General features: G+C 34.5%; 1 protein-coding gene across 3 annotated transcripts in view; it reads right to left on the bottom strand.

The window, feature by feature from the left end:
• The window catches only part of EHBP1 (EH domain binding protein 1), a 361,704-nt gene that overhangs the window by 196,458 nt on the left and 140,913 nt on the right, over nt 1-24,333 (bottom strand). For 2 of the 3 annotated variants that reach the window (XM_007464127.1, XM_007464126.1), the window contains 3 exons: nt 21,832-22,013; nt 18,427-18,566; nt 3,705-3,827 (listed from right to left, as the gene is read on the bottom strand). In XM_007464127.1, coding sequence (XP_007464189.1) covers nt 3,705-3,827; nt 18,427-18,566; nt 21,832-22,013 — 445 coding nt within the window. Of the gene's footprint in view, nt 1-3,704; nt 3,828-4,479; nt 4,585-18,426; nt 18,567-21,831; nt 22,014-24,333 lie in introns of all 3 variants that reach the window. The other variant, XM_007464125.1, reaches the window with a different exon arrangement.

The raw sequence follows: 24,333 nt of genomic DNA on the forward strand, positions 1-24,333 counted from the left end.
AATAGTGCTCTTCAAAATAGCATCTTTGAATTGTTAATGCCCTTGGAATCTCTATTAATGCTGGCATTATGGTATACCAATTTTGGAAATTTTAACCTTCTTAGAGGTACAATATTCTATTATTGCTTAATTTATTTCACTATACTAGCTTGACGTCTCAAACTGATATATAAATTTCTGTTTTTAAAAGAACATAAAATGGATTAAATTTTGGAATAGTCTTTGGTAGTTACACAAGCAGAGACCACTTAGGAATCTGAAAATTCATTCTGGATATATTAAAAATACACCATACATCACTGAATTTGTTTTTGTAAAGTCTTCAAAGAGCAGGTTTCTGTACACTACAAGTCCTTAAATCTTTAGAGCTTTTAATGGGCTTTTCAACATAATTCATATCCAATCAATACCTTATTTAATAAAGTAAAGGAATAACAAGAATTCTGAAGCTGAAAGAGCCACATTAAAATCATACTGAGAAGCAGATAGATGTGTTCCACTAAATTCTAAATTTTACTATTTCAAATTTCAATTTGAAAACAAAGGTACTCTTAAAGCACTACAACAGTGTCATGTCCTCCAACAATACTTATGGAGTGCTTAGTACCAGGCTTTTTCTTTTACTTTTATGTTTATTAATATTTTAAAACAAAAACAAGGCAGAGTTCCATGGTGGTCCAGTGGTTAGGACTCTGTGCTTTCACTGCTGTGGGCCCGGGTTCAATCCCTAGTCAGGGAACTAAGATCCCTAAGCCATGTGGAGAGGCCAAAAAAAAAAAAAACCAACAAGAAACTGGAATGTATAATAAAACTGTTTAAAATTTGTATTTTACTAATATAAATAGGGAAAAAATTTCAAAAAGCCGATAATCACAGAACAGTTCAAAAGTAATTTTAATTATGCCAAGCAACTCTAACAAAATACTCTAGAAGAAGGCAGAAAATTAGTTTTAAAATCTTCAAGAAAAATAACTGTTTTATAAGTCACATTTCAAACAATTTAATCCAATTATTAGAAAAATCTCTTGATTGACATATATTTATGATTTTTATATTTTAGAATCAAACTACTTTTACTTATACTTTAGACATTAGCCCAGAAAACTTATGTTGCCTTTATATTGAAAAAATAAATAAAACAAAATAACTCTGAATTGAAATTCTGTAAACCATGGTGAAGCAATTATAAAGTATAAAAGAGAATTCATAACATCATAATAAATCAACACTGAAATGAATTTAAATACAGCCTATGCTAGAGAACAGACTCAGTAACTGTATCTTTTGTCAGACCAGGATAACACTCAAACACCACTATAATCTTTATAATAATCTAAATGAAGCATTATCTTTTCTCTGTAGGAGAAGAGACTACAGAGTTTTTACCTATTCAATTTTTTTATTAACAAATACCAAGTCTCAAATGCTTAAGAAATTGATAAAACCTGTCAATGGAAGTAAGATTTTTATTTTTACTTTCAGGTAGAGGATTACAAAAATTGATCCAAGCAATTTCATCAGTTACAAAACCAAAAGCAAGAAAGTATTCAAACTATAGAGCAAGATTTGAAGATGACAGAATAGCAACAAAGGCGAGTTTAAGATGAGACTATTTCATATAAAAGCTAACAAATACATTTAGTAACCTTCTAAACGGGTCACTGAAGCACAGAATGTCATGAATCTAACTAAGAAGAGAAATGAAATTGTAAAAGCAAACAAAAACAAAAACCATCTAAACAACTGTAACGCATTTTTTTCTTTCTTAACTACTTTTGTTACTTGAGGATGCATGTTTTTAATTAATAAAAATTAATAAATTATTTCTAGAAAAATGAGTGTTCTTCTAATAGAAAATACTTATTCAAAAGTCTCCAAGAACTATATATTTAAAGAGAATACTAGTTGTCAAGTTTTTTCTTAGCTCTATAGGCATGATTAAAGTTTCTGAATCAGGTTGGCTAACCTCGCTTAACCTCTCCAAAATAGAAATACAATATATGTGTTATCTGCTACTCCTTTCTATACCTCAGAAAAGACACACATATATTTTAAAAATTACTTATTTGATTTTGAAATGAAAAGCTCAAATACTCATATCTCAAAATATTTTGGTAATTTTTTTTTAACTCAGTGTACTCAGATGTTTTTAGTATGCAATTGAGAAGCTTTGTGGTCAAAGCAAGACACTTGATTAGCAATCTTAGCTCCAACTCCACCTCCATTTACCTAAAGTTCTTCTTCAAATCACTTAATTCCCCTGGGCCTCAGCTCCTTAATCTATGAAAAGAGGCAGCTGAACCAGATTACTTCTAAAATGTACTGTAACCGTTAAGATTTAAAATATGTTAAAATAAAATAGGTCACAGGGCTTCCCTGGTGGAGCAGTGGTTAAGAATCTGCCTGCCAATGCAGGGGACATGGGTTCGACCCCTGGTCCAGGAAGATCCCACATGCTGCAGAGCAACTAAGCCCACGCACCACAACTACTGAGCCCGTGCACCACAGCTACTGAGCCCGCGCGCCTACAGCCCATGCTCCACAACAAGAGAAGCCACCGAAATGAGAAGCCCATGCACTGCAACGAAGAGTAACCCCTGCTCGCTGCAACTAGAGAAAGCCCACGCACAGCAACGAAGACCCAATGCAGCCAAAAATAAATAAATTAAATAATTAAAAATAATAAAATACAGGTCACAAACAAAATACAATCTCATTAATCTAAACTTACTAATTTAGAATTTGCTAAGAAGGGAAAAAGTAATGGAAGTTCTTCTCCTTCCATTACTTTCAGAAGTGGATTATGAAATGATATCACACAAATAGAGCGAATCCTTAAGTTGAGACCTCACTTTTCACCATGACAGGCAGTAGCAAAATTCTTTAAAGCTCATGAAGCTTTCATAAGAGCAGTCTAAAAGATGTAAACAGGGGTTAATCATTCTTGCATTTACTTTGAACAGAGTTTAATTAAACAGAGGTCTTCTTCAACAGCTCTTTTCTAAGCTTTAATAGTTTGAAACTACTTGATAAGAAAAATGACTCATGAAAAAAATACATGGTTTTATTTCTTACATGTTGTATATATGACAGGAGTGGTCCTCAATCTTCTTTCTGTTCTGTGACATTTACGTGCACAATTTACTTTCGTTACTAAGAGTAATTCTCAGCCAGAGACAGGGAGTTGGGAATGGAGGGGCTCATCACACTGAGGTGTGAGGGCCAAGAAGCTGTATATAGAGAAAAGGCTACCTCCACCACCTTAATATGGGTATGTCCCACAACCTGACCTTGCTTGGTAGGCCAAACTAATGAGACTTTACTGCATGCCAGCTAGATAAAATACTGTTATCTCTAACATTAGAGCTTTACTATTTGACCAAACTAACAAAGAAGCAGAGCCCTTTCCACTGCTTAATAAATGTTAACTGTTAACAAACATAAGCCCCAAGTAACAGTTAATAACTGTTAACAAACATAAGCCCCAAGTAAATGTCTATGTAAGGCTTCCCTTTTTCTTTAAAAACAATTCAATGGAAGCTACCCAGAATTGCTGATCAACTGCAATTGGTATTGAACAAATAATACTGTCATTATAAACAAAATTTACAAGTCTTTAAAAACAAAATCTCTTCCTGCCTTTACAGTTCAAGAGAACTTAACAATACACAAAGACTTTAAAAGTAAACAAAAAAACTTGCTACCTTCTGAGTCAGGATCTCCAAATGGATTTAATTCTGCTACATCAGGATCACCAAATGGATTTAAATTCACAGTGGCCAAGTCCTTTTCTGCTTCATCCAAAAAGTTAAGTTTGTTGATAAGCTCTGAAAATAAACATACGTGTCAGTTCACTGTGGTTACAGTTAAGCATAATTATCATTCATTCATGAAATATCTCAAATTGTAAAAATTCATACTAATAATACCTGCAAATAATAAGATATAGCATTTTACCAATGACAGAATGCCATTCAAGTATTTTGTAGCATACCAACATATTCAAATAAAAGAAAACAAACACATGAATTGGAAAATATCAGATAATGAACTAGAGAAACTTTTAGCTCAATCTAATTTGATCCAATAAAAAAGTACTAACATAGATTTTGAGAAAAAAACATCCTTCACTTCTAAATATGAATAATTCAAATTGATTTAATATAAGCAAATATTTCTAAAACAGTGTTGTTACAATATATAAGCTAACTAAAGAAATACTGTCATGTTATATGACCAGTTATTATAAGATGTTTTAAAATCACTGCCTATCAAGGATCCTGATACAGGCTTTGCTAAAGATGATAAGTTCTGTTATGCTGTTGCCTGTTGGTGCACTACAAATTACCAAAGAAAATTTATTAAAGGAAAAGCACAAAGACAAAACTGAGAGCTAAGTACAGACAGAAGTCAAGAGGTAGCAGGTCACAGTAAATTCAAGCAATCAGAAGCAGAAAGAAAGGAAGAAAGCTCTTAGACCTTCAGAGGAACTGGCTGATTTAGCTGAAGGCATATTTGCTTGCTTTATGCAGTCATCTTGATCTTCATCTAAGCTGCTCAGAGCATTCAATTGGTTTACAATTTCTGTAAACAGAAGCCAGTCGAGACAAATGTAAGGTAAGGTCATTTAATTAAAGAGCCACAGAAGCATGCTGTTACTCAAAAAGACAAAGAGAGGGGATGTTTGGTTAATCAAGAGAATACATTCAGAGGATGTTATTTTTGATGAACTATAACAGATGTATTTAACTGAAAGTTATGCTGTACTCATATTTTAAAATAGAAAACATTTTAAAAATTAAAATTTATATTAGTATTATAACAACTATGTTAACAAACACAAAACAAAGATAATAACCTGAGAAGTTGACACTGGCTTTCACATTCTGCATTTGTAAAATAGGGCTTTAAATGCATGCATTAAAAACAGAATAAGAAATATCATCTGATACAATAGAAAATATGGGCTATTTGTTTTGTAATATTCTAAATTTAAACTATAAGTTTTAAGAATATATCTACATGAATCATGAACATAATAAGCACTTGTTAATATTCTAGAATTTAAAAAATCAGCACAAAATAAGAAAAGCAGGCAATAGCTATTTTCTACTCCTGCTTTCTAGAGAATTTGTTCTTTTAAGGGAACTCTTGAGTGTTTGCTTTAGGATATCTTATAATTTAGCCAGTAAGAAACAGAATAAAAAAGACAGGAACAGGTAGAAAAATCTTAAAATAAAAATTCATTTTGTGCATAAACAGAATTTTTAAAAATGAGTCATACATATTGTGGACAACTCCGAATATGTGAAATTATGATTCATTGGGTGAAAATTAGCTTGGAATAAAATAATAAGAACCTACTAGAGTATTCTAGTTAATCCTTGCTGTTTCCAAACTTAAAACCTGGGAATAACTTAGGTAAACCAAATAGATCCAGATCATTCAGTGGGAAATAAAGAAAATGGTTAGAAATAGACAATAGTTGTGAATTCAGCAATAAAATGCTGTTTTTTAACACTGTAAATCTAAGTACATATTCTAAATTTTATGTGAACCAAATAATAAAATACACAGGTGTAATAAGGTTGCCTTCATCCATTCATTTGTTGTTGAACAAATACTTGTTTATCACCCTATGCCAAATACCATGCTTGGAACATAAGGATGAAAAAAACATAGTATTGTCCTCATGGAATTTACCATCGATAAAGATAGAAATTAATACAGAAACAGACAATAAATGACTACTAGAATATTAGGTGGTCAGAAATGTGTATTGTCGTATAGATCTTTGAGCCAAATACATATGAAAAACTGACATTCATTTCCCTTGTCTGAATGAGAAATATATTTTGCATGAATAAAAATGCTTGAGATAGTCAAAGTACATTATAGAAAATAAACAGTAAACACAATACCAACTGAACTCTTAATCTGAATGTGAATAATAAGAGTTAGTCAACCTTTATAAAGTATCTTCTTCCATTTTATCCTGCCAATAGTTTAAATCCCATTCTGACTCAAACTAACCTAGCAAATTCCTCAGTAGGCAGAGTTTATTCTTAAATTAGATCTTTTACCCCTGACTAGTAGTCATTGTAACTTTGTAATTTTCAGGTAAGTATAATGGAGAGAATCTATCCTATGTGATTACCAATGCATGACTGATTTTTTAAATTCATTACTAGTTTTGTATTTTTTTAAATTTGCAGATGGTTTATTTTTAACTTTAAAAATATGAAAAAAGAAATATTAATAACAGTTAACATTTATTAAGCAGTGGAAAGGGCTCTGCATATGTTAATTCTCATAAACATTCTGAGGTATTATTATTAATATTCACATTTTATCATGTATATTAGTATCATTTATTTGCACTGTATTCCCAGATGTGTAATTATGAGACTAAAATATTTTAAAATAATGTTCAAAGATTTGTAGTTCTCTTTACACATTTTAGTTATTTAATATTCTTAGATGTAATCTCAATGAGATTAGAAATTATTTATTTGTTTTTTTATTTTTTGCAGTACACGGGCCTCTCACTGTTGTGGTCTCTCCCGTTGCGGAGCAACAGGCTCCGGACGCGCAGGCTCAGCGGCCATGGCTCATGGGCCCCGCCGCTCCGCGGCACATGGGATGGATCTTTCCGGACCGGGGCACGAACTCGTGTCCCCTGCATCGGCAGGCAGACTCTCAACCACTGTGCCACCAGGGAAGCCCCCTAGAAATAATTTATTTAAGCACCTTATATAATGAGCAATAGAGGGAATACTGAAGAAATATTAAACTTGGTTCTTACTTTCAAAACATTATTATTGTTCCATTATAAACTTTTAGGTACAATGTGGGCATTTATTTAAATACTATCAAGATGACTGAATTACATGACTAAATTATTTACACTGTAATTTTTCTGAATGTTTAGAATATTTCCTTCCCCTCACCATGCTTTTGGTGATACCTAAAACCACTGATAAAAAGTAAATAAACCCACTAATGACCATTTCTTCATTAATTAACCCAAAGTAATTTCTTATTTCCATTCTTCTCACTGATGACAAGTTGTCCTTCCTATCCTAGCTTTCCCTATTTATTTATAGCTTAAATAAATCCTTACTTAACACCTAGAACTTATGCTCCTAGAACTTTCATTCATATTAACAAAGTGAAAAGGTAATGCTCCTCTTATTTGGTATGCAAATAAATCTCCATCCAAACCATAAAAAGAAGCAATCTCCAAAGAAATACCATTTACCTATATAAGAAACATTTCTCAAGTACCTATTATACTTTTTGGGGACAGACAAGTAAAGCAATATACAGTGTATGATAAATATGATATTTGTTATGACTGAGATATGTATTGTAGGGTATGTGAAACTAGAAGAGAGGCATACAACTCAGTCTGAGGTCAGGAAGCCCTCCTGGATTTATTCAAGGAGGATTTATTGAGTGAAAATAAGACAAATAGACATCATTATTATTATTAAAATAAAGGAGAAACTCGAGGGCATTTCACAACGATGAAAGGGAGGCGAATGAGAACATGATATACTTGAGGAACGGCAAGTTGTTTGGGGGTTTAAGATACCAGGGATGGGGAATGGAATGAGATGTGGTTGGCAAATGTCCTATCATGAAGGTTATAGTGACCAAAATAAAGAACGTGAACTTTACTCTGAAAGCTCTGGGAATCCATTGTAAGATCAAATGTATAGTTTAGAAACATCATTCCAGGAGCAACATGGTAGCTGCACTTGAAAAAAAACAGGATAGGAAGCAAAAAGATGAGTAGTTTAGCATTACCGCTCCATGAAGGGAGGCACTTAGTAAATATTTGCTAATTAAAGAATAGATTAAGAAGAAAGCTTTGATGGCTAATTTGACATGGGGGATGAGGAGAGGAATCTAGGATACATGCCAAGTTTGTGTCTTGGGTGACTGTGTGGACATTAGTTCTAGCACTGCAGTGGGGGCTACTCAGTTTGGCCATACCAAGCTACAGGTGCCTGTGAAACTTACGAAAATAATTCAATTGGCATTTGCATATGTGGGTGCACAGCTTAAAATACATAATTTTGTTATGTATTTCTCCTTTTAAAAAAGTACTTTTCTGTTACTTCCAAATTTCCTGCAGCCAATGTGTTTTACATGTATAATCAGAAAAACAAAAATTAAAAATTTAAAAGAAGATTCACAACACAAATTTATTCCCAGAATTTTTTTAAGTGGGATGCTTTCGCAGTAATATACCACCCTGACCAAAAAAATTCCCTGGCCCAACGTATTTATATAATACTTCTTACTAATTAAAGCCTTGTTTCACCAAAAATTTACACTTCGGAAAATGCTAATAATGCTATGTAATAGCACAAAATAATTTCTACCCTAGCACTACTCAAACTGAGCAATAAACCGGTAGTGTAGCATTTAGTCATCATAACAGTGTGTCAATCTGGACTTGCTTCATACTGGTGAGAATAAGAAGGAAAACTAAATTAGGGGCAGGCAATCGAAGCACAGGGTCAAGTAATTTGAGACTCTTCTTTACATTAGGAAGGCAAAAGAAGATAGAAATTGACCACCAGAGATTATCACACTGAACCAAAACAGGGGGATGAAAGTGGTGTCACGAAGAGTATGTGGGTTTTTCTTTTAAGAAAGTCTGTAGTGGAGTTAAAAGGGCAGGGTGTGGGAGGGTCTGCCTAGAGCTAGAACACACCTACAAATCTTGCAGCATTCTCATTCTTCTCTCCAAAGTATAATAAGATTCAGTACAGGTATATCTCATTTTAAGATGGTCTAAGATAGTAACACTGCAACTTCTTCTTTTTTTTTTTTTTTTTGCGATATGTGGGCCTCCCACTGTCGTGGCCCTCCCTGTTGCCGGACGCGCAAGCCCAGCAGCCATGGCTCACGGGCCCAGCCGCTCCGCGGCACGCGGGATCCTCCCGGACCGGGGCACGAACCCGCATCCCCTACATCGGCAGGTGGACTCCCAACCACCGCGCCACCAGGGAGGCCCTGCAACTTCTTAATAGAGATCATGTTCCCAAAGATGTCACTTTTCTCACAGGCTTGAGCCCATAAATATTTGATTTATGGATATAACTAACAGGTTTAATAATGTGATTTTCAATCCCTTTAGCAGGTCATACTGTAAATGAATGATGAACTGAATGAAAGTCATAACACTTGCTGTAATTTTTATAAAGGCAGAAAGACATATACCTTATATTTAAATTTTAGCAATTGTGTTTTTAATGTGCTTATCTTATGTCTGTCTACATATCTATGCATATATATGTATCTATCTACAATATATTTCATTTATTTCTAGAAATGTTATAGTTTAAGCTACCAACCTAAAATTTGGTGGCTAAAAACAAATGATTACCTCTCACAGTTCTATGGGTTAATGCACTCAGCTGAGTAGTTTACTGCAGTTAGATGGTGGCTTGAGACAAAGTCCAAAGCTTGAACTGGGCTGGATGTCCAAAATGGCTTCTTCACTTACATGCTTGGTGTTTCAGCTGAGAGGCAGGAACAACTGGGGGCTGGCCAGGCATCTCTCTCTCTCTCTCTCAAGTGGCCTGTCCATATGGGTAGTTTGGGGTTCCTCTCAGCATAGCAATCTTGGGGTAGATGGAGTTTTTACATGGCAGCTGGCATCCCCTACAGAATGCACTAGAAGAGTCCCAGGTAGAAGCTACAAGGCATTTTATAACTTAGCTTTAGAAGTTACAAAGTGTCACTTCCCCACTGCATTCTACTGGTTAAAAGTGATTTACAGGGCCAGCCCAGAAGACACGGAGGGGACTATAAAAGGGCATGAATATTGGGAGGCTTGTTTCATTGGAGGACAATCTTTGAAGATTAGCTACCACACAATAGATCAATAAATCAGAAAGTTGAAATCATTCATTTTCTTACTAATCTAACATATTTATTATAACTTTTATGTTAACCTTCCAGTATTTTACTTATGCACATATATGAAAGGCACAAATATTAAACTGTACAATTCAATGAATTTTGACAAATGTACACACCCACGTGACACAAGAGGAAGAACACTGCATCACACACCCCCGACAATAAAAAAATCTCATACCTCTTTTCAGTCAATCGCAAAACCCACCAGCTATAACTATTCTAACGTTTTTAATATAGGATTAGTTTTGCCTCTTCCAGAACACCATGTAAATGGAATCATACAGTATATACTCTTTTATATAAATCCTCTTTCATTCAGTATAATGGTTTTGACATATATCCATGTCGTTGAATGCATCAATAGCTCATTTTTATTGCTGAATAGTATTCCATTCACAAATATAATACAGTTTAGCCATTCTCCTGTTGACGTACATACACCTGAGCTGTTTCCAGTTTGGGGCTGTTATGAATAAAAATATTATGAATATTTTTGTACTAGTCTTTTTGTGGATGTATGTTTTCATTTCTCTTGGATAAAAATCAAGGAGTGGAATTACTGGGTTAGAAGGCAGGTATATGTTTAGTGTTATAAAAAACTTCCTAAGTGATCTTACCATTATACTCTTCATGAACAATGGATGAGAGCTCCATTTGGTCCACATCCTTACTGACATTTAGAATTTATTGCCAGTCTTTTAAATTTTAACCACTTTGGTGGGTGTGGAGTTGTGTTTCATGATTATTTTAATTTGCTCTTCCCTGATGAAAAGTGACACTGAGAACATTTTCATATGCTTACTGGCCAATGGTGTATCTTTCTTTGTGAACAACAGGTTTGAATCCTTGCCCATTACAAAAAAAAAAAAATAGGGTTGTCTTTTATTATTGAGTTGTAGGACATTAAAAAAATTCTATTCTGGATACAAGCCTGTGTCAGATATATGCTTTATGAATATTTTCTTCTAGTCTGTAACTTGCGCATACATTTTCTTAATGGTCTATTTCAATAACCATGCGTTTAAAATTTTGATAAAGTCTAATTCATCAAATTTTTCTTTCATGGTTATTACTTTCTGTGTCTTGTGTAAGAATGTAAGAACCCTGTGCCCACTCTCAGGTCACAAATATATTTTTTTATTTTTCAGAAGTTTTATAGCTTTAGCTTTTACATTTAGGTCCATGATCTACCTTGAATTAATGTTTGTGTATGTGTAGGAATTGAGGCTCATTTTTTCCATATGGACATCTAGGTGTTTCAGCATCATCTGTTGAAAATATTTTCCTTTCTCTACTGAATTATGCTGCACCTTTGCTAAAAATTAATTGACCAGATAAGTTTGGGTCTATTTTAGGATTTTCTGTTTTGTTCCACTGATCTGTCTATCCTATGCCAGTACCATACTATCTTGATTATTATAGCTTTACAGTAAATCTTGATGTCAGATAGTATTAACAATTCTGTTCTTTTTCAAGATTATTTTGGCTATTCAGTTCCTTTGCATTTCCAATTATATTTTAGAATCAGCTTTTCAATTTCTATTTTTTTAAAAAACCTGCTACAATTATGAATGGCATGGAGTTGAATTTATAGATTTGGGAAAAAGTAACATCTTTACAATATTGAGTTCTCTAATTTATGAACAGAGTATCTCTATTTATTAAGACCTTCTTTAATTACCTTCAGTAATATAGTTTTCAGGGTAGAGGTTTTTCCACATCTTTTGTTAAATTTATTTCTAAGTAGTCTATGTTATTCTTAGCCTCCACTGTAAATGAAATTTTGTTAATTTCATCTTCCAAATGTTTGTTGTTCATATATAAAAATAATAAATTTTCTATATTGATTTTGCATCATGTGTCCCTGCTAAGTACAATACTGAATGAAAGTGGTGACATCCCTGCCTTGATCCCAATCTTTGGAGGAAAAGTGTTCAGTGTTTCATCATTAAATATAATGTTAGTTGTAGCTCACCATAGATCCTATTTATCAAAATGAAATTTCTTTACATTAAAACTTTGCTGAGAAACTCGGTATTGAATTTCTTCAAATGCTCCTTTCTGCATCTATTACGATGATTACATGGTTTTTCTCCTTTATTCTGTTAATATGGTTAAACCGACATTGCATTCCTAGGATAAACCCTTAAAGAATGCATATTGGTACTTAAATATTAATTATCTCCTGGCTCCTTCCCTAAATAAATATTGGGGAGCTTCTAACTTCTCCTTCAGAGCTCTTACTTCCATCCTGGCCCTGTCAGATGGGCTCTCAGTATCCACAGAATTCTTCCAGAGTCTTGTAAGGGGTGCCAGAGAATGTTCAGTTGTCCTTAGTACAAACAAAGCAGCATTAGGGATTAAGAGTGATATAGAAAGTAGGCTGAATTTGTAATCTCTATCTTCTGCCACTTCTACTATTCTCTGAGTTGACACATTTCAGTTCTAAACATTGGGAAGAGATACTCTTGCTTTCTTCAGTCTCTCACCCTAGGATCTCAAACTCCTTTAAGAAAGAGGTAGCTTGTACCTTATAAACTTTTTAGCTCAAGGGACTAGAAATGCCCGACCTCTCTGCTTCTACCCAATTTTCCAGCCTTAAAACCTAGATAACAGATGCAGTATTCCAGAAATTCTCATCCTTCACACAGATCTCCAAAATAGGTGGCCATTTTAAATTATTTTACTTTATAGAGTCCACAGCAATTCTACGATTTTGTTAATCAGTCTCCTAGGTACTGGAGAGTAAATGCCCAAGTAAAAACCAGAAGCAAATTAATGGATGCATTTTCTGACCAGGACCCCAAGTTTATTCTGAGGACCCTTTTAATCTAAGAAAAGAGACCTATTTATCCCCATTCAGAGCCCTAGCAAATAGGACATTTAATCTCAGAGGGCTGAGTCATACCATAATCAACTCTAGATCCTCAAATATGAACTGTTATCTCCTCTACTAAGATCCTCAAATATGAACTGTTATCTCCTCTACTACCATCTGTGCTGTAAGATTCTGTTCCCTGAAGGTGGCCAATATGTCACTCTCTCTTCCTACTCCTGAATTAACTTTACCAACTATAGGAAAAGGATTAACAAACACCAGGCAACATGCTTATGGTAAAAATAAATCCTGATTTATAAACTGCATCTGGATGGGAGGACTCTAAATGGACTATATGCCTGATGGAAGGCCATAGCTTGAGCTTCTCTAATTGTGGAGACTCTTGTAACTGAGCATGTCCCTTACAGGGACCCTGAAAACTATACCTATCAAACTATTACAAAAGATATCAGTTCTTGTGCAATATGAAGATTCTAAGTCTAGGTAATCCCTGCTCCTAACTATGTGGATCTTGTCTCCTTGTACCCAAGTTGTCATTTGGGGGAGAAGTCAAAGAACAGTACCTAGGCTGCCATGAAAACTCCAGTGAAAGAGGAATGCTCTGCTGAATGCTGTTTCCTGTCCAATATCCTCCTAAATGAATCTAATACTAAGTTTGGGCTGTTCAGGTCCTGTGAGTCTGCATGCCTAACTAGAATCCTTGCTGATCTTTGCCACAATTATAAGTATACCAGGGGCCTTTCAGGTGTCTCATGATGTCTGGTTTCCCCAATAATGCTCTGTTGTAAACTGTTTCGTTTAAACCTAATTTTCTGACCTACATTCAGTAGGACTTTGTCACTTACGCAGAATGTCTTTTTTTTCCCCTTTCTGTTGGTGTGTATTCAGAAATTGAACATGAATCCCAAAGATGGTCATATCAACAAAAACTGGTTCAAGCATTGTGAGGATGCCATATAGATGGAGGCATTGTTTTGAAACCATATATAATTTCCAATACCAGCTACAGTAAACTTTCCATTCAAAAGCTTTGTTCTTCCAACTCCAAGGTCAATCACTCCCACTACATTTCAGTGATTTTTCCAACTGCCCATCCATGGGTGCTGCACCTCTGCAGAAGACATCTATACAGGAAACTTCAATAAAAGGTTCCTGCCTAAGAGCCAGTCCCTGTATCCAGTTAGCAGTGAATTCTGTCTCAGACAGACAGAGTAGGGACTTGTGATCAGTCTAAATATATATACCATGAATTTACTTTTACTTCTAGTAAAGTCTGTAATTTAGGAAGATATACTTTGTCAGTTACTAATGATTTACAGCCATACTCCACAAGAGCACAGGCTAAATGAATAGCCTCTAGGTGTCAATCTAAGATATACCCAAAATAATTCTAACAGTCTGTTTCTTCAAGAAGCTTGCAGCTTAGTTGAGGAAATAAGGTACCCATATAATTTTATTGATATAATGTGATTGTATTTTATGCATTTATAATATATACTTAATATAGGCAAAGTTTTAAATAATAATTCCTTCCTCCATAAAAATTGTGTCAACTATTTTTAAAGCTGCAAGAAAGTGTGAACATAAGCTGTGTTTAAGTTATTGCCACTTTAGCTGGTAAATAAAAATACCCACCATACTTTATTTGTACCATGTTTATAAAATACATTAATTTTGTTTACTCTTAAGCTATTATTCAAACATTACTATTGTTAAATTTTAATATAGTTTTTATTATCTTAAAACTATTTTACTTAAACAGTTTTAGAGTGGTAGTGCTGGTACTGAAAAAATATTCCTGAAAGTTAACTTTGGAATGGAATTTACAGGTGCTAAAAAATGCAACTCAGGAAGCCAAACAACTGCCATAACATGCTGTGCTATTAATTTAAGTGATTGCCCTCTGCAAATATAATAGAAAATGCTGAGAAAAAAATGTAACATCAAAGCATAGGTATGTTACAATGATTATGGGTTTACTGATGTAGAACATGAATGTAATCGCCCACTGTCCCTACTTACCTATGCTCCCTCAACACACATTTTGTATTCATTACTTTTGGGAAACTAGTCTTGAATTATTTAAGGTCTGAATTATGCGCCTCCTCCAGATCACATGCTTTCCATAAAATGGGACCATCCCATCTTACATAAGATAGTATATGATCAAAGGTCAAAATGAATGGAACAAGATAACAAGACAGAGTGATCAATATGGGCTACAATAGGAGATGGAAGCCCTCTCATTTATGGCCTTTCAGTTAACATATTTTAAATTCTCAATGTGTTCCAGACAATGTGCTAGAAGCTAGAGATGAAAACATGATCAGAACATAGTCTCTACCTTGAAGGAATTTCATAAAATATGGACAGTAAATACATAAATAAATAACACAAACTGGTAGCATTCTGAAGAAATTCTGGATCATCATAAATTGCATTAAAACGATTGCTTCAATTAGGGTCAGAGAATTTTAGGCTATCTAAAAAAGTTATTTCTGCAGTGGAAATTTTAGAAATTAAGGTATATATATGTATGTTTAAGCAATAAGGGTTGCTATGGTATGAATGTTTGTGTCCCTCAAAATTAATAAGTTGAAATCTTAATTCCCAATGTGATGGAGATGGGGCCTTTGGGAGGTGATTAGGTTATGAGGGCAGAGTCCTCATGAATGAGATTAATGCCCTTATAAAAGAGACCCAAAAGAGTTCCCTTGTCCCCTTTCACCATGTAAGGAATACAATGAAAAGTCTTTGACCCAGAAGACGGTCCTCATCCGACCATGTTGACACCTTGATCTCAGGCTTCCAGCCTCCAGAGCTGTGAGGAACAAATTTCTGTTGTTTATAAAGTACCCAATCTATGATATTTTGTTATAGCAGCCCAAATGGACTAAGACAAGAGTTCAGTTATAAAATTTAGTTATTACTGAATCCTTTCATTAAATCTGTATTTTGCTCAAAATATGTCCTTTCTTTTCTTTTCAGTGCAGAACTTGTGACATGCTGCTATCACCTTTTTTTTCCCATTGCTATGATGAAAACAGTACATTGCTCAAAACAGCTATGACTATGAAAATGTGTGGTTTTCTGATTGCTACTTATGGTATTAGTGCCTAGTCGAGATTTAGTTTTAACCAAAAGCCATATACAAAGAATAAACCATATTCTCTAATTAAAAGGTCAAATCACATCCCATTGGAATTATAAAAAACTCATGCTGTAAGAAAATGCCTGCATTTTTAAATGGTACAGCAGTAGCACAAAGGATAGAGTGATCAAGTTTAAGATGGAGAGGCCATGAAAGGCTTCTTAGAGGATGTGGCAAAAGAATTAAAGTTTGAAGGATAGGTGGGAAGTCACTGGAGGTGGTAAGGGAAGGACACCAACTTACCTTCCTAAGCACTCCAACTAGCCAAATAAAACAAAGAACTCAAAGATAGCAAAGACATGGCATTTAAAAAAGTACTGTATGATTTTGCTGACATTATAAACAACACAAATGTCAGCACTTATTATTGAAAAAAGAAACCCCAAATGTTATTGAAATAAAAATAATAGCCAGGAGGGGTTGAAGGGAGAAATTCAAATAAAGAAAGGAGAGAATCATATTGAATCTCACAAGGTGAGTCAACACATTCTGTTTCATTTTTAATGTTAGTAGAGAAATACAGGTTCATTCAGTTATCCCTCTTGCTTATTTATTTTAGAGGATACTATTCCAAAATGAAAACAGAGGATACATAACTTCCAAATTACTCTATTAAAAAATGCTTAAATGAACATTTGAGAATGCCAAAATGTAAGGGGTGGGTGGGGAAAAAAATAAGAAGAAAATTCCCAAATAAAAGTATAAAGTAATATAAGTGAAATTAAGTATGTCAGTTATCAAGAAATACAACCAAATACTATTTATAAAGAGAAGTATTTAACACAGAAAGGATTAAAAATAAAGTGATAAATACACCAAGTACAAAGAAGGCATGGATTATAAATATCAATATCAGGCAAAAATTCAAGGCAAGAGGCATTAAATGGGGCAAACTGATCAAATTATAATCCACGATGAAGGTATAAGAGAATAAATTTTTATAAACTAAATAATTTAGGACTGAAGTTCTCTGTCTTTCACTGATGAACTATACAGAAAGCATAAGAATATAAATGACTAAATAATATAAATGTAAAGTTTGGTCTAATAGCTACATGCTGAATCTGACAAATAGAATATACATGTAAAAAGATATTTATGGAAAATTTACAAAAACAGATCATGTATCTACACTACAAAGAAAAAGATCTCAATCATATTTTTTAAAAAATTGAAATATGACAGGCTTCAGAATCTTATTTGAATTAAATTAAACTAGTAATAAACAAACTAGAAATAAACACAACCCACGACAAAGCACATTCTCCTAAACATTCCTGGGTTAAGTAGGAAATCAAAATGGCAATCATAAATTAGAAAATAATACAGTTGACCCTTGAATAAAACAGGGTTTAGGGGCATCAACCCTCTGTACAGTGGAAAATCCACATATAACTTATAGTCGGCCCTCTGTATTCATGCTTCCTCCAAGTCCTCAGTTCTTACATATTTGCATCTACAGATCGTGTAGCACTGCAGTATTTACTATTGAAAAATATCTACATACAAGTGGACCTATGTTGTTCAAACCAGTGTTGTTTAAGGGTCAACTGCAATTTATAAAATTTGCTCAGGACAAAACATCTATCTTTGCATACAAGTCTGATCAATTCCTTATAACAGAAGTATTGTAGAGGTAAAGGTCACTGGAGTTGAGGAAGTCACAGAAGTTTCTGACTAAGAAATTAAATTGGTCATCCATGTGATCAATGGAATTCCCCCATATGATAGCAAGAATTTAGGCAAAGCCAAGAGATGGGTGCCAAAGTGCCCAATGAATTTGGAAAAGTCACCAAGAGGTGAACAGATGATAGAAGTCAAGGGATAACAATCCAGAAATTTACAGCAATTTATTAGCTGAAAGGAGTATGTATATAGTGCTTGATTTTCACTCCAATAATAAAGGTATAACATCAATTCCTTAAGGGTGCTAGCCAGATTGATGATAAACATTTATTGACCAATTAATACAAAGAGGTTCTAACCACTTACCATCTTAGTAGTTTGATCAAACCAGCTATAAGAAATACTTGCATGGAAGTGTCTAGATATAAGGATACATAAGATGTATACAAATTCAAAACAAAGAATGTCCATACAATTTATGTGAATAAATGAACAGGAGCTAGGAGAAGGTAGCCAATGCATCTTCTCATCTTACCCTTAAGACAGATTTTTACTTATAGAGGGTTCATCCATACATTGAAAAAATAAGTATGAACATCTTTAGGCTACTTTATACTATAATCAGTAGTTCCAATGAAGTTTGATGCTTTCTTGACTAGCCTTGGACTTGATCTTAAACTGCTAAAATCTGTTATTTCCATCAGCACGTAAAGTTTCCAGAGAGCTAAATGGTATATTATATTAGGAAGCCTTGGGAAAGAAACAATGCCTTGTTAGTGGAGTTGTTTTTTCCTGGGAAACAAGAATGAGTTTTTCAACTCTGCAAAAAAAACAGATAAATTTTTAGTTTAATGTAAATAACACCAACCTGTAATTTTTGCTGCCTTTTCCTCTTGGTTCACTCGGTTCTCATCATCATCTTCATTATCTTCCTCAAAGTCATCTAAATTGCCAATGTCAGCTTGCTTCATACTCATCAAACTAGCCAAACTTTGCATGTCTTCATCCCTATATCAATGATAATACACAATTTATTAAATAACATTACCTTAAAAAGGGTTGTTTCTTAAGAAAATAATATTAATACATTTCTTCTTTCTAAACATTAACAAGACTTTTTAAACAGTTATACAAAACTACTGAGCAATCTAAATATTCATTCATTAATTTTTAAATGGCACATTTAATTAACAGAAAGCAAACAGGATTAAAACTAACTGGTTAGGAGTTAGTTTAATTCTGTGCTGCAGATCTAAAATTTTCTTCATAGGGCCTCCCTGGTGGCGCAGTGGTTGAGAGTCCGCCTGCCGATGCAGGGGATACGGGTTCGTGCCCCGGTCTGGGAGGATCCCACATGCCGCGTAGCGGCTGGGCCCGTGAGCAGCGTAGCGGCTGGGCCTGTGAGCCGTGGCCGCTGAGCTTGCGCGTCCGGCAACGGGAAAGGCCACGACAGTGAGAGGCCCACATATCGCAAAAAATAAATAAATAAATAAATAAATAAATAAATAAATAAAATTTTCTTCATAGAATTAAAGTATGGTTTTCTGATCATGAAGTCTGGAAACAAAAACTTGTTTCACAAAACAGTGGGATAGTTTGCAAATCAGATGAGATCTAGACTTTAAAAATATTCAAGTTTGAAGAAGGAATTAGAATAGAAATTCTTAATCTGAAGTCCATGAACCCTTTTGGTTTTGTGGGTAGGAGTAAAAAGAAGTGGTAAACCCCTGTAAATTATATTTAAATCTTGTAGTTTTAACTGTGCATTTTTCTCAAAGGAGTTAAAACTCCCCTAAAGTTAAAAAACTACAGTAATTGAACTAGCACCCAAAAGCCTAGCCTTTTAAAGAATTACAGGATAGAAAATGACTTTGGTTAGTTAAATACCATACATGTGACAAAATGTAAAAATGTTTTTATATCTTGAAGTATTTTAAGTATAAATTTACAAAGTTTACATTAAATACTCTAAATGTTAAATAATTTAAGTTTTCTTGACCTATTATTTTACTTTAAATTTCAAATAAACTACAGTGAATGAAACATATTTCTAACATGATACATACAAACTAAATTTCAATCTGCTATACTTCCTCCAAATACAGAAAACTGAATTAAAACACTGTTTCTCATGTATTTACCACAATAAAATAAAAACAAAACAAAACCACTGTTTCCTTTGTAAAGTAATGCTTGTTAACATTCACTTCTAGAGCTTCCCTGGTGGCTCAGTGGTTGAGAGTCTGCCTGCTGATGCAGGGAACAAGGGTTCGTGTCCCAGTCCGGGAAGATCCCACATGCCGCAGAGCGGCTAGGCCCATGAGCCATGGCCGCTGAGCCTGCGCATTCGGAGACTGTGCTCCGCAACGGGAGAAGCCACAACAGTGAGAGGCCTGCGTACCGGGGGAAAAAAAAAAATTCACTTCTAAATATGGTATGATTTTGCAGGCTAAACTGGTTTTTGAAATTCTTTGCATTTTATCTCATATAAGCTTAGAGTTAACAAAATCATTTCCCCCTTTTAAGACAAATTTAGTGGCACAAAGTCTGCATGGACAAAAGCAGTTGTATTACCTTATATGAATGCCTTACAAACTGCTTTCCCATCACCAGGGTATAATTTCAATATATAACAGTGTTCTTAAAATGTTAACTTGCTTAATTTTATCTCCTATGTTTTCACCCTGAACATTCTTCTTTGGGAAAGGTGAGTAGGCAAGGAATGAGGAGATAGAGAGGTGGTTTAGGGTGTTCTGAGAGCATTCTCCACTCAAATTGAGACATTTGGTTTGGCTGAATTTCCTCTCACCCAAATTCCAATGAATGGTGCTAAATCACTTACTGCTTCTGCCCAGCGGAAAGGAGTCCACCTTCAAAAGATCTTCTCTGACTTTTTCTCTCTTCTTTCTGTGTTTCCTTTCCTTTCATTTTGGCTTGAACTTCAGAGTAAGGTCTTTATTTTAAACTTTTCAATATTTAAGTCTACAATTTAAAGTCCTGAGATGAAAGACTAATTGCTTCCATCCTACACTGTCCCTCCACCACACTCACATAGAAGCCAACTTTCTAGAGAAAGAGGCTTACTGTTATCTACCAAGTCATTTGTTGCCCTGTAGATGAGTGCCAAACATCTCTTTTTGACTGACGCACAGAATCCAGTCTAATCAGTCAAGTAGACATGGCCAATTATAGTAACCACATTCCACTAAGTCAAACACATTCAGAACTGTGATGCAGATTAGACTGAAATGTTCATAGCTGCCTTCTTCCTATCACCTTTTAAGTCTCAGGCACAGAATTTCCATTTCTCCTCTCACTGATTTTCCACTCCAAGTAGGTGCTAACCCTTTCATTACACCCAAAACTTGCACTTACCAATGATTTGACTGTATGGAACAACTAAGATAAATGTTACTAATTTTTTCCTGTTCTAGGTATGTTTACCTATTATTATTATTTTTTTTTTCCGGTACGCGGGCCTCTCACTGTTGTGGCCTCTCCTGTTGCAGAGCACAGGCTCCGGACGCGCAGGTTCAGCGGCCATGGCTCGTGGGCCCAGCCGCTCCGCTGCACGTGGGATCTTCCCGGACCAGGGCACGAACCCACGTCCCCTGCATCAGCAGGCGGACTCTCAACCACTGCGCCACCAGGGAAGCCCTGTTCACCTCTTTGTAACCAGTTAGAATTTTACTCTTTTAGGAGACTAGAACTGGGTGTAGGAGTTATCTTTCTGCAATGCCTATTCAGTGCTTAAGAAGTGATATTTGAAAAAGATAATGGTCATAGCAAACTGGTTATGTAACTGTACCTTCCTATACAAGTTTTGGAAGGCTGAGCCAAAGAATATGCATTGGCAAAAGTTCTTTAATTCTTTCATTCCTCTTATCCTAAACTTTTCATTTTGCCTTCCTCTCAGGCCTCAGCTGCATCAAACAGCTCTACAAATTGAACTGTGGACTTCAGAGTACAACTACTTACACTGAAGACACTGAAATATAAAATAGACCCTTATGATAACCTATAATATACAATTTAAATTTTTGAAAATTGCTATAGTCACTTTTATATTATTGATCATTCTCTAGAGTTTAAAGAGACTATAAATAACAAGGAGCACATCTAATTATTCAGCCTCTGAAACAAAGAACTGGCCGGAATGATTGGTATGCGGTAGGATTTTCTCAACTGTTAACAGTTTACTAAGTCAAAAGCTATTTACCCACCGTGTTTTAAAACATACTCTAAAACAGCTTATTTGATAAAAGAAACTTACGTGGCTTTTCCTTCCCGAAGGAAAATGCAAGATAATGAAAACTGAAGAGTGGCAGATACAACTTTTTTAGACAATGGCTTGAATTTTAACTTGACATCAGTCTGAGTTGGCATTGGGCTTGCATACTGTTTCATGTTGATGCTGGTGGTAGCAAGAGCTTTCCTTCGACCAGAAGGGGATTCCTGGAAGGTAAAAAATCATTATGTAATTTGGAGTTATTTACTTTACAGCCAAATATTTTTGAATGTTCTTTTAATAATATGATTAAATAGCAGTTGAGACTTCCCTTTCCAATGAATTCCTATAACATAATATTGAAAAAAATTGTAATACGGTTATATCACAACTTTCATATCTTTAAGTAAGTAAGGCAGATAGAAAATTGGAGAGAGCTTACTCAGAGGAATAAGGGAAGAAATAAGCTTACTCAGAGAAATAAGATATCCTAAATATCTCAGGAAAGGAAAAGCAAGGAATGTAAACTAGGACAGAAAGTCTCCAGGGTTCCTGTAAAAAGAGGATCTAGCACAAGGCTAGGTATCAAAAGTATTCAACAATTGTTTTCCTTACTGTAATTATGTTTAATGTACCCTAGCGATATCTCTTCTTTCTGAACAATTCCAGTTTCTTATAGAACCCCAACCTCTGTGGCATTCTACCTCATTTTTTCTGCAGTCTCTGAATTCTATCTATCCTGCACTTTGAGACTTAATTCTTCCCAGGGCCTTTTCTGCTCACTCCAGCCTAAAGTCCTCTCTTCCTTCCCTAAGGTCACATAAATCAAGTTAGAAAGAATTGGGTTCTCTTATCCTATGCCTGTGGTGGACACTGCTAATCGACCCCAGCAGATCTCAAGTCTTCTCCACACAGCTCTTGCCAATTCACTAGAAATGGAACACAAAATGAAACCTATTTGCTATCAAAGATGTTTAACATTCCATTAATAAGCTATCTCACTTCAAAATTATCCTTTATAGCATAATAGCCTAGGAAAATAATGAAAACAGAACAGCAAAATAATGACTGGGCATTAACTACGTTTAAGACATGGTGTCAATTCTGGAAAGATATGAAGATGAATAAGACATAATCCCTGACTATGTATTCTAATGGTAGGGGGAAATCTTAGATATAGGGTAACATATAAATAATGTAAACTCAAAGTCATATATCAGCAATCCTTGGGCTTTATTGGTCTGAGAGTTCAGACCTAAAATAAAACCTAATTTCCAAGCAGTGTGACCTTGAGTAAGTCAGTAAACTTGAGCCTTGTTAATCTTCCCTATAAAATAAGGAGACCAAATAGATATCCATTCAAACTCTACAATGGTTTTCTATAAAATTACTCAATTTTCCAACCTAGGCAGGAAAAACTACCATTAACTTCTGAATTATTATTTAATAAATCCTTATTTGTCCTATGATTGACAAACTTGCCTAAAATAAGGGTATACTAATTTAATCAAAATATTAAAATGGCCTTTTTCTAAAAAAATGACATTTCTGCAAGCAGAACAAGTAAAAATGCAACATAGCATCCCTAAAGAATACCTTGTTTTAAAATGTGGTCTTATCTGTCAGATTATGCACAGCAATATTATACAGAACTATTAGTGCATGTAGATACTTTATGAATGAATTTCAAAAATGCATCAAGCACTTGAGAAGGATTTAAGCCTTCTCAGAAGAAATACTTAAGAATATGCAAATACCCTCAACTGAATCAAGTTGAACAGATGTGACTATCCCAAACAATACAAGTGTTCTTTCCCTGGTTGCTACTGTCAATCAAAGAATAAGATTAAGGTCCAAGGTTCTGACAATGTGCAAGATGAAAAAGTATGATCAGGGAGTATCAATTTATTACACTGATATGAACAATAATCTCTTATTGTACCTTTAGAATAGCTAACAACTACTACATAAAATATAGGATTTAAAGCCTCTGTTTTGAAAGCATGACATAAAAATTGCTACATATTATTTTCAGATTTGTTAAACAAATCTGTTTCACAAAATATGACATTGATCCCTTAAGAGTAATTATTTAATTTTATAACCAAATAATCAAACTATAAAAATTAAGATAACTTAGAAATGAGCATAATTTTGAAAGCCTAGTTTAAGGTTGATTCCTGCAAAATCCAGAGTTTTGATGATTAACATTCTGTCAATTTCATTTTTAAGGTAAAAATTACGTAGAAAGGTTTTCTGCTGAACTCAGAGAGTTTTAAAGTATTTGGTATACTGGTATCTCTGAAACAAAAGGAAATGAAAGCTATTAAATTCTAAACACAATAGAATTAGCTGTACCACTTAATTAAGCAATTACTTGCTCAGCAACAATGAAAATGGCCCCTTGTAAGGTCTGAGCAGGTGAGCAGAATAGAGTTCTTTTGAGTCTACAACATCCATTTCTAATATTAACATAGGATCTCACTTAGAGTCTGTATCCTTGATGGGAAAAGGGGCCTAAATGATGTTTCTAGTAATTCTTTACTC

Source organism: Lipotes vexillifer, unplaced genomic scaffold (genome assembly GCF_000442215.2).
Source record: "Lipotes vexillifer unplaced genomic scaffold, Lipotes_vexillifer_v1.1 scaffold311, whole genome shotgun sequence".
Lineage (NCBI taxonomy): Eukaryota > Metazoa > Chordata > Mammalia > Artiodactyla > Lipotidae > Lipotes > Lipotes vexillifer.